Raw genomic sequence first — 16,300 nt, 5'->3', positions numbered from 1 at the left:
ATGCTTATTCATTCGAGTATTTTCTAGGTAATGCCTACCTGACACACGATGTTATAAAAACAACAATTCGAACCTTCTGGACGAGCCGATGTGAAAATACCAGTTTACCGCTAGTCGAGAGGGCTGTCGATGTTTCTAGCTTAACGGTACTGGCGTATAAAACAGGACATTTTATTTGGAAGGGACAGTTAATTCTGAAGATTTGCGTGTAAAATGTTACGTTCGTCAAATAAATTGTATTATTAGTTAAATAAATTGATATAAATTATCGTGCTTTTTAATAAATTAAAATAAGAACAATATAATAAATTAGTAAAGAATTAATAAATAAAATATAAATAATTATAAATAAATAAAAGATATTACAGTATTATAAGTCAATAATAGGTTTATCAGCAGCTGCTTCTCGTTGAGCGAATTTTAACACGAGTGTAGTATTTCACGAACTCGAGGATACAAAATGTTTAGCTTCCCTTGATACTTTTAGATTAAAATAAGATTTAAAATCACCATTATTAAAATTTAAGTTCTTGCTAACGTAAAGTAGCCTATTGTTTCTACAGTAAAACTATGTAACTGAACAGCTAAATGGTTCCCGATCAATTGACCGCTCTGTACCATAATTTGAAATTTACTAGTGCCCAGAGTATTTTCACTTCTGGGCACTAGTAAGATTACTGTATAGTATATAAATTATATTTTGTCTTTATAATATTATATCACTGTAGTATATTATTCCATAGCTAATAACGTTCATGGCTAATGCATTTACTTAAATAAACAAAAAATATACATAATTACTTATTTTAGCAAACACTATTTAAAAAAGATACCTTACCTATCTGTAGACCTACATTTTTTAAGACTGCTTTAAGTTTTGTCTCTGAGCGTCCAGAAATACCCCAGGTTAAATTTTGCTCCTTCGCAAATTTGTGAAGATATCGAATAGCATGTAGACCTGTGGTCCCTGTTGCTCCAAATAGGAGAAGATCTAGACGTTTATCAGCCATACCTTGAATAAAAAACTTTTATCATCTGTTACTCCAAAGTATTCACTTTTTTAGATGCGTGTTATAATGAGCAAACATATACAATATAGGTAACGTAATTAATTGTGCAAAATAATATCAAAAGTATCCTGTTTACGGTTCATAACAAGGATATTTCCTAAATAAAACACTGAAAATTACCGACTGTACTATTATTCATATTTTAACAAAATTTTCACAAAATGACTGTATACCCACTATATCCAGATTTGTATTGAAAATAAATATTTTGTTAGGTTAAAAAATGCAGCGTATACTAAGGTTTTAACCCCTAAGTATTAAAACGCAAAAGACTTATAAGATAACATAAACAATTTTGGTTTGTATATATTTAATATAAAATCTATTCACTTCAAGTATAAACTTAAACTCACAAGTTGAATAAACATTTCAGTCATCCAGCCTCTTAAGTACACTGATAAACATAGGCCTCTTCCTAGTGTTTCCAACCCCGTCTATTTCGCGCCACTCTCATCCAGTTTTTACCTTTTCTCTTTAAATCGTCAGCCCATCGTGTAGGTGGTCGATCGACTCGTCTCTTGTCTTCCCTTGGTCTCCATTCCAATAACCTCTTTGTTCATCGCCCATCCGTCATTCTAGCTATGTGTCCTGCCCATCTCCATTTTAGTCTGGATATTCTTTCGATGGCGCCAGTCACCTTGGTTCTTCTCCTAAACTCTTCGTTTTTTATTTTGTCTCACAGAGTTACTCCTAACATGCATCGCTCCATTCTTCTCTCTGTTCTTAGTTTGGTAGCCGGGGCTTTTGTTAGAGTAAGTGTTGCTGCAGGCATATTTGCAGCTTACATTTAAAAGTTTGTCTCAGTTTTCCATATGCTGCCCACCCAATACCGATTCTTTTCTTTAGTTCATGGGCCTGATTATCCCTGTCAATCATAATTTTAGTAACCTCAGGAAATCACAACTAGATACGTGGTATTGTAGTACGTGGATATTGTAGTACTATTGTTGTTATGGATATTAGAATAGCATTTCGTAAAGTTAGCGTATGTCGTTAGTTAATAGTTAGAGTTTATAATTACCGGACGATAATGTAAACAAAGCAATAACCTATTCGTACAGAAATAAATATAGTGTTAAAATGATAGTAGTGCCAAATATTTAATAAACCATCTAACATCCCTTGAATACCACATGTCGGTATTTTTATAATAAATGGTGATCCTTAAGTAAATTAGGTGAATCTTCTAATCCGATGCAAAAAAATGATACTCATCACAAGCTGGAAATGAAGGCGAAAAATTGACGAATTGGACATTTGGACGAATCCCGGACAACTCAATCGTCACCGAATGGACCTACCAAGTACCAGACCCACGAAGATGGAGAATACAAAGACAGTGCTAGTATGTAGGTAAGAATTTAATTTATTTTTATGAAAACCTTTTGAATTGTTGTTATTATTGAATATTTTATTATTTTTTTTTTATTATCGATATTATTATCAAAGTTTATTATACACACAACGCAAAAGTCTAGGGATATTTTTATAAATAGACGTATTTTGTTTATCTCTAATCAATTTAAAAAAAGTAATACAAAATTTGTAGTTTAAATTGTTGTTTAATATGTCAAAAACCATAAATTGCAAAAAAAAAACAGAAAATTGGAGCAAAAAAAATATATTGCAAATCACCCATGTTTCACATACCACCATAAAATGTCAAAAATACGACATAATTAAACTTAAAATAAAGTATGGCCACCACGTTCGTTTATCACAGTTCTACATCTACTGTTCATGCTCCGAATCACATTGTTAATGTCTGCTTGAGGTAATTGTGTCCATTTTTCTCTCAGAAGCTCTTTTCATTGAAACTCATTGTAGATATTGCCCATATGTGGAGTAATTTTGCGTTGGAGCATGTCTCATACATGCTCAATGGGATTCAAGTCCGGTGATTGTGCTGGCCACGGCAATACATCAATACCCTCGTTATCCAACCAGTTTGTTACAATATGCGCAACATGTGGTCGAGCGTTATCATACATAAAGTAAAAATTTTCTCCAACAGCAGCAGCAAACGGGCGCACAACAGGTTCAAGAATAGTCTCCAAATATTGCTGACTTGAGATGTCACGTGAGAAAGCCACGTGGAAAAATGAGGTCAGTTCTTCCGTCAATCATGATTCCGCCCCATAACATTAATGTACCACCTCTGTATGTATACACTTCTTGAAAATGTCGTAATCGTTTTCCATTTCCGGGTCGTCTCCAAACTCTTGTCCGACGGGAATCTGAATGAAATCAATATCTAGACTAGTCTCTAAGCAAAACTGTGGCCCAGTCATTGTCAGTCCAATTCTAAAACTCTTGACACCAGATTACTCTTGCAGCGCGATTGCCTTTAGATAGAGGTGGACATCTCAGTGGTCGCCGACTACGAAGATTGGCTTCATAGAGACGATTCCTAACAGTACTGCTGCTAATTGTTACATTATGTGCAAGCTGTAATTCATTAACCAGCTCGGGTGCTGTGATTGTTGGCTGCCTTCTGGCATTTAAAATTAAATATCGGTCTTGAGCGACGGTTGTAGAGCGACCACGTCCTGGATGTTGCTCGGCTGGACTCACAATGTCTCTAAACTGACGCCACAAACGACTTGCGACGCTTTGGGAGACACCCAGCTGGTCAGCAACTTGAGTTTGTCGCATACCAGCTTAAAGAAGGCCCACGGCTCTATTCATCTCGTCCAACGTTAAATGTTGCCGTTGCATGGCAAAAAGACAATATCTTTAACTCACCTATTAAGCAAGAATGGTATAAAGTGACTAAAATTAAAAATAAACAAAACATAAAAATGTCGATTTTTTTGTCCCTTATAAAAAACATTCTAAAATACGTATTGCTATCAGTTTTACAATTTTTTTTTGATAAGAAGTGACTATCTGTATCAACAATTATAGTACAAGCAAATTTATATGGCCATGAAATTTCTGTCATTGGTATTGTCAAATTATTAAAATATCCTTAGACTTTTGCGTTGTGTGTATATTACTATCAATTTTTATGTCAAATTGTTATATATGGACCTGAATATTACTATTTTTTGGAGAAATGAGATCTAAATGAATTTTTTTAATAATAATATAACGATTAATTATCACATTAAGAGCATTAAGTCAAACATTGCAATAAGCAAATTTACTGGATAATAAATTTTAAGAAGAAAGAATTATATAAATTAAGCTAAATTATAAGACAAACTAGGACAATGAAACATAGTCAGAAACTCACTGCTCTTGTCAAAAGAAGAAAGGTACAAAAAGAAGTTATAAAAGATTAGAAGCTTAGATTGCCCATTCTGGTTTTTGAAGGTTACAGTAGCTGGTTTATGTTCTATCTGTCGTTCTGATCTTTTGAGCTAACCATATCATGCTAACGTCTCTGCATATGGATCGAAACAGAAAAAAGGATTAAGATGTGCGGAAAATGAAATAAATAAAGATATATAATTGATAGATGAATATGATTATACTGAAGTTATATGTATGATATACGAAATATGAATATTATAAATGAATATTGTAAATGATGGTGAAGATATATGAATATAAATTATGCTCAAAAGTACACTGTAGAAGAAAGTACACAAGAAAATGAAGAAATATATATATTTGTGAAGTACCTAAGATAATAACAGACGAGGAAAAGCTAGAAGCAAATTTCGATGAAAGAATGTGAAAAAATGTAAGAAAATACATTAAAATTGTCATGAATGTCAAGTAAAAGAAGCACTCACGAGAATTATGAAAGTAATCATTAAAATAAACGTAAGAATCAGTTGAAATCTTTGAAATAACCGAATTTTATAAATTATAATTTGTAAATATGATCTAATGTAACTTGTAAATTTTAAACGTCATTTGAGATCTCTTGGGAGAAAGTAAATAACTAATCTAAGTATAATTCATAATATATTTATACAAGATAAACTGTAACAAGTAAAAGTGTAGTGATCGACAGAATAAAAAAAAGAGAACAAACACAGTGCATAGAATTTAGTTTTTGTAAAGTTAGTTTTAGGAAAATATTTGTATATATTTACGAAAAGAGAGTTAAGATTAATTTTTTTCTCCGTAAACGGGGAAGGGGTTTCTCTTAACCTCTTAATTATATTTTATTCTCTAAATGGGAAAAGTGTGCTAAGGTTTTAACCCCTAAGTGCTAAAACACAAAATAATTATAAGATAACATAAACAATTATGGTTTGTATACTTAATATACAATCTATTCACCCCAACTATGAACTTGAACTCACAAGTAGAATAAACATTTCAGTAACCTCAGGAAAACACGACTAGTTGACTATACATACTGTAGCCCAGTCTGGTTAAAAAAAAGGTGGAAAAATGTTTCGCAGATATCTGAAGCTTTTAAGACATAGGTGGGGGATACTAGATTATGAATAGATGAAAAGATACTGCTAGTTTTACCTTACGTTTTTTTAAGCAATAATTTATGGTCACAAATTGATTTTTTGTCTATAAATTGTTTCCCTTATATTTTAAATAAACAATATTTATGTCATTTTTTTTATGTCAAGAATATCTTTATTTTCCCGTTTTTTTAATTAAAATTGATAAATAATTTACAGAGATTTTTGCAAAAAAACAGTTTTTTTGCACTAATTTATAAATTTTATTAATTTTTTTATTAACAAAATAAAATGATATCAATACATTTAAACATCAAGGAATTACCATCTTTTAGATTTGTGCGAAATTTCCCCCCGATCAGTCAAATATTTTATAAGTTATTTAATTTGTTTATCAATGAGGCTAATTATTTAAACTATTGAGCTTGCTCTATGCATGATGCTAGACACATTCAGTAAATTCCATAGGATTCTTTAAGACTTAGACTATCTCAGAACTAAATGCATATTGAGTTTGCATCGAAATTATTTACAAAATAAATGTTTGAAAAAGGGGTATGTTTTTTACTTATAAACAATTGTAATAACTTCTATATTTTTCAAGTTACAGACTTGTATGTACAACATTGGATAGCTGGTAAAAAAGCTCACATTAAAAAATAAAAAACCTTCTATGACCAATAGGAACAAAGTTAGTGACTATTTTTAAAAAAAATCATATCTCCATTGTTTATAAACATTAAGAAGTAAAATTTGCACAAATTTTGAATGAAAATCCAAACTTTATATTAAAACTTATAGCTATAAAATTTATCTAATTTTTCGAAACGACGGTACTTTCAAAAGATCGACATAGGAAAATGGAGAGAATATCTGTTTCAGCTCCGTTTTTTTTTCGGCATCGGAACTTCAAATTGCAACACGTAGGAAAAATTTACATTATCTCTGCTTCCTTTGCAGCTGCAAGCCTCTTTTTTTATTCTGGGGTAGCTCGTCGAAATATGAATAACTACGTAGTTTTCACTTGCCGGAAAATATGGGAAAACTCGGAAAAATTGAGTCCATTTGAAATTCACCCTAAATACTTACTTTTTTTAATTTGCTCGAATAGTCTGTCGCAGTATTAATAATGATGACATAATTTTCACCCCCCATAAATCTCGGAAAATCCCGGAAAATCAACATATGTTTTTTCATTTTATATCAATGATGTAATAATACTTATATATTTTATAAATTAAATTTCAGGTAATTTTTTACACATTATATTATTATATTCCTTATATTAATTATAATTGTTTGTATTTTTATAATTAACAATATTGATTTTTATTCTATTTTTCTTACAAATATGATATACAATATTAATCTAATCTGCCTTACTGCTTTGATAAAATAAGTCGATTTTTTCATCACTTGCCTTACTAAATTTTGCAATGTTTATTGAACTATACTTTTTTTATTTTCTTTACATACATTGGTTTAAAAGTTAAAATTTGGTTCATTTATTCGAATTCACTGTCAGGTCTGAACCTTTTTGTTGCAGGTTGTATGTCTTCACTTATTAAGTCATTCTTTCCATACATTAACATATTAATGGGCGATCTTAATGCCAAGGTGGGTCAAGGTAAGGTAGGAGAACAAGTAGGAAAATATGGGCTTGGAAACAGAAATGACAGAGGAGATCGATTGATTCAATTTTGCCAAAGTGAAAACTTCGTAATAAAAAATACCTTTTTCAAATTACGTCCTCGACGGTTATATACATGGACATCATCACAACATACCAAAGAAAAAATAGTGAGAAATCAAATAGACTACATTATGATAGCAAGGAGGTATCATAATGCTGTTAAATGTACTAAGACGTACCCAGGAGCTGATATAGGCTCAGATCATAACCCGGTAGTTACTGTGATAGAGGCGAGACCAAAAAATATTAGAAGACCACACAGAAAGGCACTAGATTTAAATAAACTTAGAAACAAAAATATACGACAAGAAACAGGAGAAGAAATAAATGAAAACCTCCGTTCAGTGCAGCAACAAATTAACGATACAAACAACGTTAACCAAAAATTAAAGTACATAAATACAGTTATACAAACAGCAGGAAAGAAACATCTTACAAAAACAACAACAAAGAATAAGGAGTGGATGACACAAGATATACTAGACTTGATGGAACAAAGAAGAAATATGAAGAATTACCCAGACAAATACAAAGAAATAAATAAACACATAAAAAAGAGAATAAAAGAAGCCAAAGAGGAGTGGATTAAAGAACAATGTGAAGAAATGGAAACCTATGAGAAAAAGTACGATGCGTTCAATATGCACAAAAAAGTAAAAGAGATAACAAGAAGCATAAAGAAATGCCAAATAGGTTAACTTAAAGACAAAGATGAAAATCTTATTGTAGATCTAGAGAATAAAATAAAGAGATGGACAGAATACCTGAATGAATTATTTGAAGACGATAGAAACAACTTAACTCAGATAATCAATGCAACTGGGCCAGACATATTGAAAGAAGAAGTATAATACGCAATAAGAAACGCTAAAAATGGAAAAGCAAATGAACCTGATGAAATTCCTACAGAACTGTTGAAGCTTTTGAATGATAAATCCGTAACCATAATATTAAATTTTGCAGCGAGGAGCTAAAACAGTTTCCCCTCCACTTTCATATATGTCGATCTTTCGAAAGTAACTTCGTTTCGAAAGGTTTTAAGTTTCGAAAAATTGGATGAATTTTATAGTTATAAAATTCAATATAAAGTTTAGATTTTCATTCAAAATTTGTGCAAATTTTACTTCTTAATGTTTATAAACAATGGAGATATAATTAACAAAAAAATTGTCGCTAACTTCGTTACTATTGATCATAGAAGGTTTATTTTTTTTGTTAAATGTGAGTTTTTTTACCAGCTATCTAATGGTTGTACGTACAAGTCTGTAGCTTAAAAAATATAGAAGTTATTACAATTGTTTATAAGTAAAAAACATACCCCTTTTTCAAACGTTTATTTTGTAAATAATTTCAATGAAAACTCAATATTAATTTAACCTCCGAGATAGTATAAGTCTTAAAGAATCCTATAAAATTTGTTAAATGTGTCTAGCATCATTCATAGGGCAAGTTCAATGGTTTAAATAATTAGTCCCAGGGATAAACAAATTGAATAACTTTTAAACTATTTGACCGATCGGGGGGAAATTTCGCACAAATTTAAAGGACGGTTATTTCTCAATGTTGAAATGTATTAATAACAGTTTATTTTGTTAATAAAAAAATTAATAAAATTTATAAATTAGTGCATAAAAACTGCTTTTTTGCAAATATCTCCGTAAATTATCTATCAATTTTAATTGAAAAAAAACGGGAAAATAAAGATATTCTTGATATAAAAAAATGGTATAAATATTGTTTATTTAAATTATAAGGGAAAAAACTTATAGAAAAAAAAATCAAATTCTGACCATAAATTATTGTTTAAAAAAAACGCAAGGTAAAAATAGGAGTATCTTTTTATCTATTCGTCATCTAGTAACCCCCACCTATGTCTTAAAAGCTTCAGATATCTGCGAAACATTTTGCCGTGAAATCGATGATTTTTGTATAACCAGACTGGACTACTGGTACTTATTGATGTTAGTACAGTTATATTACATATAACAGAACGCATGAACAACATCTTTCCAAACTCTTCTAAAAACAAAATCAACGTAAGCTAACTAAATACTATTAAACATATTATTATCTAACTAAATCCATTACTCAAGTCCATTGGATTGAGCCGTTTTAAGCGACGCACTCACCTGTGGTTTCGTATAGCTCACGCACTAGCACATTTACCATGAGAACTGGCTTTATGTTTGTGTTAATCACTGTAACGTATTATTTCTGTAATTATGGGTAACATTTTCAAGTCTACAAGGAAACTAAGTTCCTGTGTTTGGCTGTATACCATATATTAAAAATTTTGAATAAAATCCTTTATAAAAAGGTATATAAAAAACCCAGTTGGGCTATGTTAAATTGGCAAAACGTTTTCGGAATAAGTATTCCATCATCAGTACCAAGTTCATACATGGATGTAGCCACTAAATATGGGGTTACAAACCCTTTAAAAATTGCTAATTGAAATTTAGTTTACATAATGTCTGTTTTACAATTTAGATGGTAAAGTTACCGTTGGATTGGTAACATGGTGACATATGACTCTGCAATAAGTTGCAAGTCCTGAGACGGTATGTCTACGAGGACTTAAATAAAGCAACTGACCCCATATTTAGTGGCTACATCCATGTATTAACTTGGTACTGATGATGGAATACTTATTCCGAAAACGTTTTGCCAATTTAACATAGCCCAACTGGGTTTTTTATATACCTTTTTATAAAGGATTTTATTCAAAATTTTCAAGTCTCTCTCGATTAGACGATTGGGCACGTACCACGGGGCAACTGTTTGTAAGTAACAGTGTACAGGTTTGTGTGTAAGATAACATAAACAATTATGGTTTGTATATTTAACATAGAATCTATACACCTCAAGTATGAACTTGAAGTCACAAGTAAAATAAACATTTAAGTAACCTTACTAGGCTATGGTCGCTACCTACATCTGCTGAGTTGAGGCATCTTCCGTCGATTATTTTCGATGGATGTATATCTTTGTTGGTTATAACATAATCTATCATAGATCTTTGTCCACAAGTGTTATTAAATGTATATTTGTGTTGGTCTTTGTGGCCAAAAAATGTGTTGTTTATTCTTGGTTCGTTATTCGTGCAGATGAGTATCTATGAGTATCTGGGATGAGTTAATTTTGAGTTGGGAGATAATGATAGGCACATGACTTAAATACAAATAAAGTATAATGACCAATAAGGAGAAAATGCACAACTTTTCTAGACAACATTATATCTTATTTCTTATTACAGTTATTAGTACATTAATAGAATCACATGCAGTTCTAATGAATTTGACCCAAAAAAATGTTGTGTACAATAATTTTAATAAAAACAATTATCTTCATAACAAAAGATTTGTATAACAATTATTATAACCTTTCGAAAAAATAAAAATTTTCATTGACAGTATGATACATCATATATGTATAAGGTTTAAACTCCCGTACGATCTGTTTTCATTCAAAATGTAAAAAATATTAATCAAAATGTTTTTGTTTATTTTAAATCCATTTACAAATGGATTTATATCCAGTTAGAAATTCCAAAACTTATTAAAACCTTAACCATAAAACCTTCAACGAAAATCGCATATTTGTAATATTTTAATAGTAATAAATAATAAGAATTACTACTTACCTTAAGAATTATTTACAAAACTATTACGTGAAGATTAAAGAGTTCTTACTCGCTACTCACTGTCATTGGTCTGATCAGTGGCCATTGATGGCCCCATCGAATATTGAATATTTGCTTGGGCAAGGTTAACTAATGTCGGCCACGATTAAAATTTTTATGACCGAAAACGGGTTTTTAAAAAAGAATTACAATAAATCAATTTGGTAGGAATGTTTATTTCAAGTACGGTAAGAAAAATATCTCAATATAATCTGGTAAACAAAAGTACCTATTTATAGTTTCTTAAAATATTGGCTTCTACTTAAGTTTAGAAAGATTTATATTTGCAAGTAAATTCGACTTTATATATTTCTTATATATTTCTTATATATTTCTTTACTGTTAAATTTTTTTACCACATAATTTCTACCCTTTTATTTATAAACCACCCCTTGCGAAGAAATTCGAACAGTTGTAGTAGTATTTGTTTTTTCATTGAAACTATAAATACAATCATTTTTAATCAAAATGCTATGAATTTATTTTATTTCAACTTAAAAAACAACCCGTGTTAGTTTGTAAGGATAGGTGAAAGTACGTCTGTGCTTTAATTCCCCATATACGCGTTCTGATATCTCCTAAAATGTGTGATTGGTTTTTTACTCATCGCTCGGTTGGGTTTTAAGATATTAAGTACTTAAAAAACCGTTTTGTAGATTTTTAAGGGCAATAAGATCATTTAATTTATTTTTTTAAACACTTATTTTTAATGTGTATGCAAACTTTGAACAGCAATATCTTAATCAATTTTTGTCTTACAGAAAAACAAAAACCCAAAATGTTCAGAAAAGCAAAACCTACATTTTTTTACTCTTCAAGACTTTTCGTATTATCAATAGTTTTTAAGGTATTTAAAACAAAAAGCATTTTTTCTTTTCTTTTACTTTAAAACCATTTTATTAATAATCGCTTTGAAACAGTTAAACTTACAGATCATGTAAACAATACATAAATAAAGTAAATTGTAAAGCGGTAACGATTAATTTTATTTGGTGTGCTAATTAGGGGTTGATTTTTATTAAATTTTTACCAAAACAATAGGGGTCAACTTTATTTTGAGCGTAACTCGCTTAGTTTTGATTCTAGAAACTTAAAAAAAACAAAAATAAAGCTTTTTTAAACACTTTGAAAGATTCCTAATGAGTTTTACCTGAAAACTGCTTCATTTGTTGGTTATTTCACGTTGAAATATTCGATTTGGAATTTAACAAATAAGACTCTAGTTTTCATGAGTTACAATATGTAGTACTAACATTGATAACTGATAACAAGAAAATTTTGACTATGAATCTGCAATCAATAATAATTAAAATTCATTCGATTTTAACAATAAACACAAACAAGTCTGGCTAATTGGCTCTGCCAAAGCCATTTTTCAGAAAAAAAAAAGTCTTTATAAGCACACCTTGTTTTTGATTTTTTTATAAGCTACATTTTTGCTAAGAATATTGTTTTCGACATATAATTACTTTTTAAATTATTTGTGAAAAACCGTCAGAAAACGTGGTTTTTATTTTGAAAAATGAACATTTTCACTCGCAATTAATTCAAAAAGGATTGACTTAAAAACTCTATGGAATAAAAGTTGCTTAGAATTAGTCAATTTATCCATTTCCTGACCTCCACCTTTTTTATTCTGACAGTTTAATATTAGTGTGATATTAGTCTGCCAATTATATATGTATATTATTTAAAAAACACAAATTATGTACCTCGATATGATATTGACTTACTAATAGTGGTATTTCCTTTTATTATCTTCCTCTTTTAATATGTGTAACTATAGAAAATGTCACACTGAGAGTGCAGTACGGGTAAGATACCGCAATGCTTTTCTTTTGGAGAATAAACGCGCAGGGTTGTCGGTTTTCTCCAGCTGTTGATTGCTCATTGTCTCACAGGACCGGCTTGGATAAAATTCATCTGCCGGCAGTACGAGTAAAATATTTTATATCATGTATACGTATACAGTAGAATAAAAAGACATTGATGAGTTATTGACAACGAAAACTATGAATTTTGCATATAAAACGTCAACATGAGATATACAATTAAATCATATTCATAAGAGTAACATTTGAACACCTCTTTACAAGAACAACATACAATAACTGTAGTTTTAATGTTTTACATAAATTAGAAAAAACCTACATAATTTCTAGGAAAGAATTTGGAAACTTGGAAATGATATTATTTATAGATATTATATATAATATTCAAATTTCCAATTCTTTCATAGAAATTAGATTTTTTCTATTGTATGTAAAATATTAAAAATACAGTTATGTTGTTTCTATAAATAGGTCTTCATTTCTTTTGTAAAACTTCTGCTATAAATTACCATCATTAATATATTCACCTAAATATGACCATAAACTTGTTTGTCATAATTAGTATTTGATAAACTCCAAGTTTTCCCTATTTAACCCCCTACCCATCCTTGGGGTGAAAGTGCTTTTGGAAAACGAAACTACACTTCAAAATTTAGTCCGAGTTTCAACAGAGAGCATGGAGTCCCATAAGTTTAAATCCGGTGAATTATTTAACGGTTGCGCTAAACTCGTAGTGTTAAATCTGTTGTGTTTTTTACAAAATACGGAACAACTTAATGTAAGTGCTGCTGTAAGACGTACTTCGTTAATGACTGGTGTTAGCGAAAGAAGCATTTACAATTTCAAAAAAGAAAAAGAACAGAGTGGAACGTTGAAATCGCCAAAAAAAACGTAAAAACGAGTGTGTCAATCAAATTCTAGAATATTCACATATGACGAGGGTGTAAGAAGTATTCTACGGAGAATTGTTCATTGTAAATTTTTCATAAAAAATTTGCCGCCATTATTAAAGCATATACATAACTTCATACAAGGTAATGAGAATATACAGCCGTTGTCTCTTTCTACTTTATACAGACTTCTGAAAGTTATTGGACTTGTTTATAAGAAACGTGGCCGAAGAAGCATCATGGTAGAGCGAGAGGATATTATTCATTGGCGCCATAATTATTTGAGAACTATACGACGTTTGCGAAAAGACCATTGCAATATCATATATTTGGAGACGAATCGTGGGTTAATGTTGGCCAATCTATAAATTACGAATGGTGCGATACTACGATACAAAACAGTCGTGATGCTTTTCTCAAAGGTTTAAGTACTGGCTTAAAAGCACCTACTAAACGAGGTCCACAAAATGTTTTATTGCATGCATGTTTTTCAGGAGGTTTCCTTCCTGGCACACAGCGTGTTTTTCTGGCAAAGAAAAATGATGGCGACTATCATGATGAAATGGATGCCGCATATTTTGAGTCGTGGTTTAAGGAGACATTAATATCAAATTTACCAAATAATGGTCGCAGGAATGTCATTCTAATGGACAATGCATCTTACCACTCCCGTAAAGAGAGATTCCCTAACAATTCCTGGAATAAAGCTGCAATCAAGGAATGGCTAGTGGAAAAAGACATTTTTTTCGAGGAGTTTTATTTGAAATCCGAGCTATTAGAAGCAGCGCGTGCTTTTAAAGATCAATACGATAAGTATCATCTTGATGAGTATGCTTCACAACATAATGTTTATATTTTAAGGCTTCCTCCATATCACTGCGAATTGAACTCTATAGAAATGGTGTGGAACCAAGTTAAGCGATATGTAGGTACCCATAATACCACTTTTAAAAACGACGAGGTACGCCAGTTGATCAACGACGGTTTCGCATGCGTCACAGAGCAAAATTGGCGCAATTATGTCACTCATGTTGTTGAGAAAACGGAAACTGAGATGTGGACTGCGGACAACCTGCAAGATGGCGTAGACTAATTGATAATACACGCGAACACAGGGGAGAGTAGCGAAAGCGAATCCAACATCTCGGATGTAGAGGACGACTTTAGTATAATTAACTGAATATCTGTGAGTAACCTCGATTATTTTACACTGTATAACCAATAAAATGCATTTACCAGTCCAATCAGAGTATGGGCTTTTCGGATATTGGGCTGGGTGCACGGAAATCGAGTTCCCGGAGGTTCCACCCTGTATATTTATAGCTATCAAGAAATGTAATTTAAAATATATTTGTTAGTTTAATAAAGTATAAATATAATATAATGTTAAATAACTTACACTATAAACCTTATACCTGCTCATCTGGTCAAGTGTGGGCAAGGAAAACCATTATCCCATATAACACAAGGTTTCGCTAAAAACTACCAGGTTGCTATGCCAAGGAACTAGGTAAACTTATGTTGTGTGTAAAAAATGCGAGACTGCATTATGTTTTAACAAGGACAAAAACTGCAGTTCAGATTTCCACAAAAAAAAATTTCATAGTAGGTGTTAAAATTTTGCAGTGATTCAAGTGCGCAACTTGTTTTTTTAATAACATCGCCGGGATTAAAAAATATGCAAAGCTTTTTCGATATTCCCGTTCCTGATAATTTTTCACATATTTACAAAAGAAAAAGTTTTTCTTGGATATTGGGCTGGGTGCACGGAAATCGAGTTACCGTAGGTTCCACCCGGTATATTTATAGCTATCAAGAAATGTAATTTAAAATACATTTGTTAGTTTAATAAAGTATACAGTTTTATAATAAAATTCTCGCTAAAAACGTAAGGTCTTTTTATTCAAATTCATGCCTCTTATTTGGCTACTTGAAGGCAATTATTTTATCAATATATTATTTTATAATAAATAACAGAGCCCGGCGTAGAGATCTGGGTACGGTTCTGTGACTACCACTTGGACCTGTTTGTATCGCCAAGCACAAAGCGTGAAATCCGGCAATTGTGCATTCCTATATTAGCCGTACTGCACTCTCGGTGTGACATTTTCTATAGATCATACTGCATTCCGCCGAGGAATTTGCGACACAATTGGTCTCATTTAGCATAATTAGAGCCCCTTCTTTGATTGTTCTATTTTTACCATCTGATTCTTTTAGGACTATACTTGAACCCTATGTCCATTTTCCTATGCATTTACATATTTGAGATCTATCAAATTCTTTATTTTCAATATAAGATTATTGTTCACTTATTCTAACATTTAATGGCCTTGATGTTTCTCCTAAATAAAACTGATCGCATTCACAAGGTATTTTATAAATACAATTCTTTGTTCTTTATTGTTCCGTGTTAGGTTTAGTTTTAGATAAAACATATCTCAATATGTTTGTTATTTTGAATGTTGTTGAAATGTTGAATTTATATTGTTCTGAAGTTATTTTCTTGTGGCATTTTAAAGTATCACTATTTAAATGAAAATAAGCCACAATTAAATGTTAAAGTAAGCTTATTGACGTTTCAATTTCCACTTCGGAAATCGTTCTCAAAATACAAACATTAGTAAATTGTGGCTTATTTCCATTTAAATAGTGATATATTGAATTTATTTCGTACCTTTTTAAGTTTTTCTTATAATCCTTTTATGTATGGTATTGTTATTTTCCTTGTATTATTCCTTGTGTATGCTGTAG

At 30.9% G+C, this 16,300-nt stretch overlaps 1 protein-coding gene across 1 annotated transcript in view; it reads right to left on the bottom strand.

Moving 5' to 3' along the window:
• Nucleotides 1-10,941, bottom strand: part of LOC140447720 (lipid droplet localized protein-like) — a 33,517-nt gene extending 22,576 nt beyond the window's left edge. The window contains exons 1-2 of the mRNA XM_072540538.1: nucleotides 10,786-10,941; nucleotides 839-1,012 (exon numbers count right to left, since the gene is read on the bottom strand). Of these exons, the coding sequence (XP_072396639.1) occupies nucleotides 839-1,010 (172 nt within the window). The 5' untranslated portion in view covers nucleotides 1,011-1,012; nucleotides 10,786-10,941. The remainder of the gene's footprint in view (nucleotides 1-838; nucleotides 1,013-10,785) is intronic.
• Between the last annotated feature and the right edge of the window lie 5,359 nt (nucleotides 10,942-16,300).

The sequence above is a fragment of the Diabrotica undecimpunctata genome, chromosome 1, assembly GCF_040954645.1.
Source record: "Diabrotica undecimpunctata isolate CICGRU chromosome 1, icDiaUnde3, whole genome shotgun sequence".
Classification (NCBI taxonomy): Eukaryota; Metazoa; Arthropoda; class Insecta; order Coleoptera; family Chrysomelidae; genus Diabrotica; species Diabrotica undecimpunctata.
This window is presented reverse-complemented; position numbering and strand designations above follow the sequence as displayed.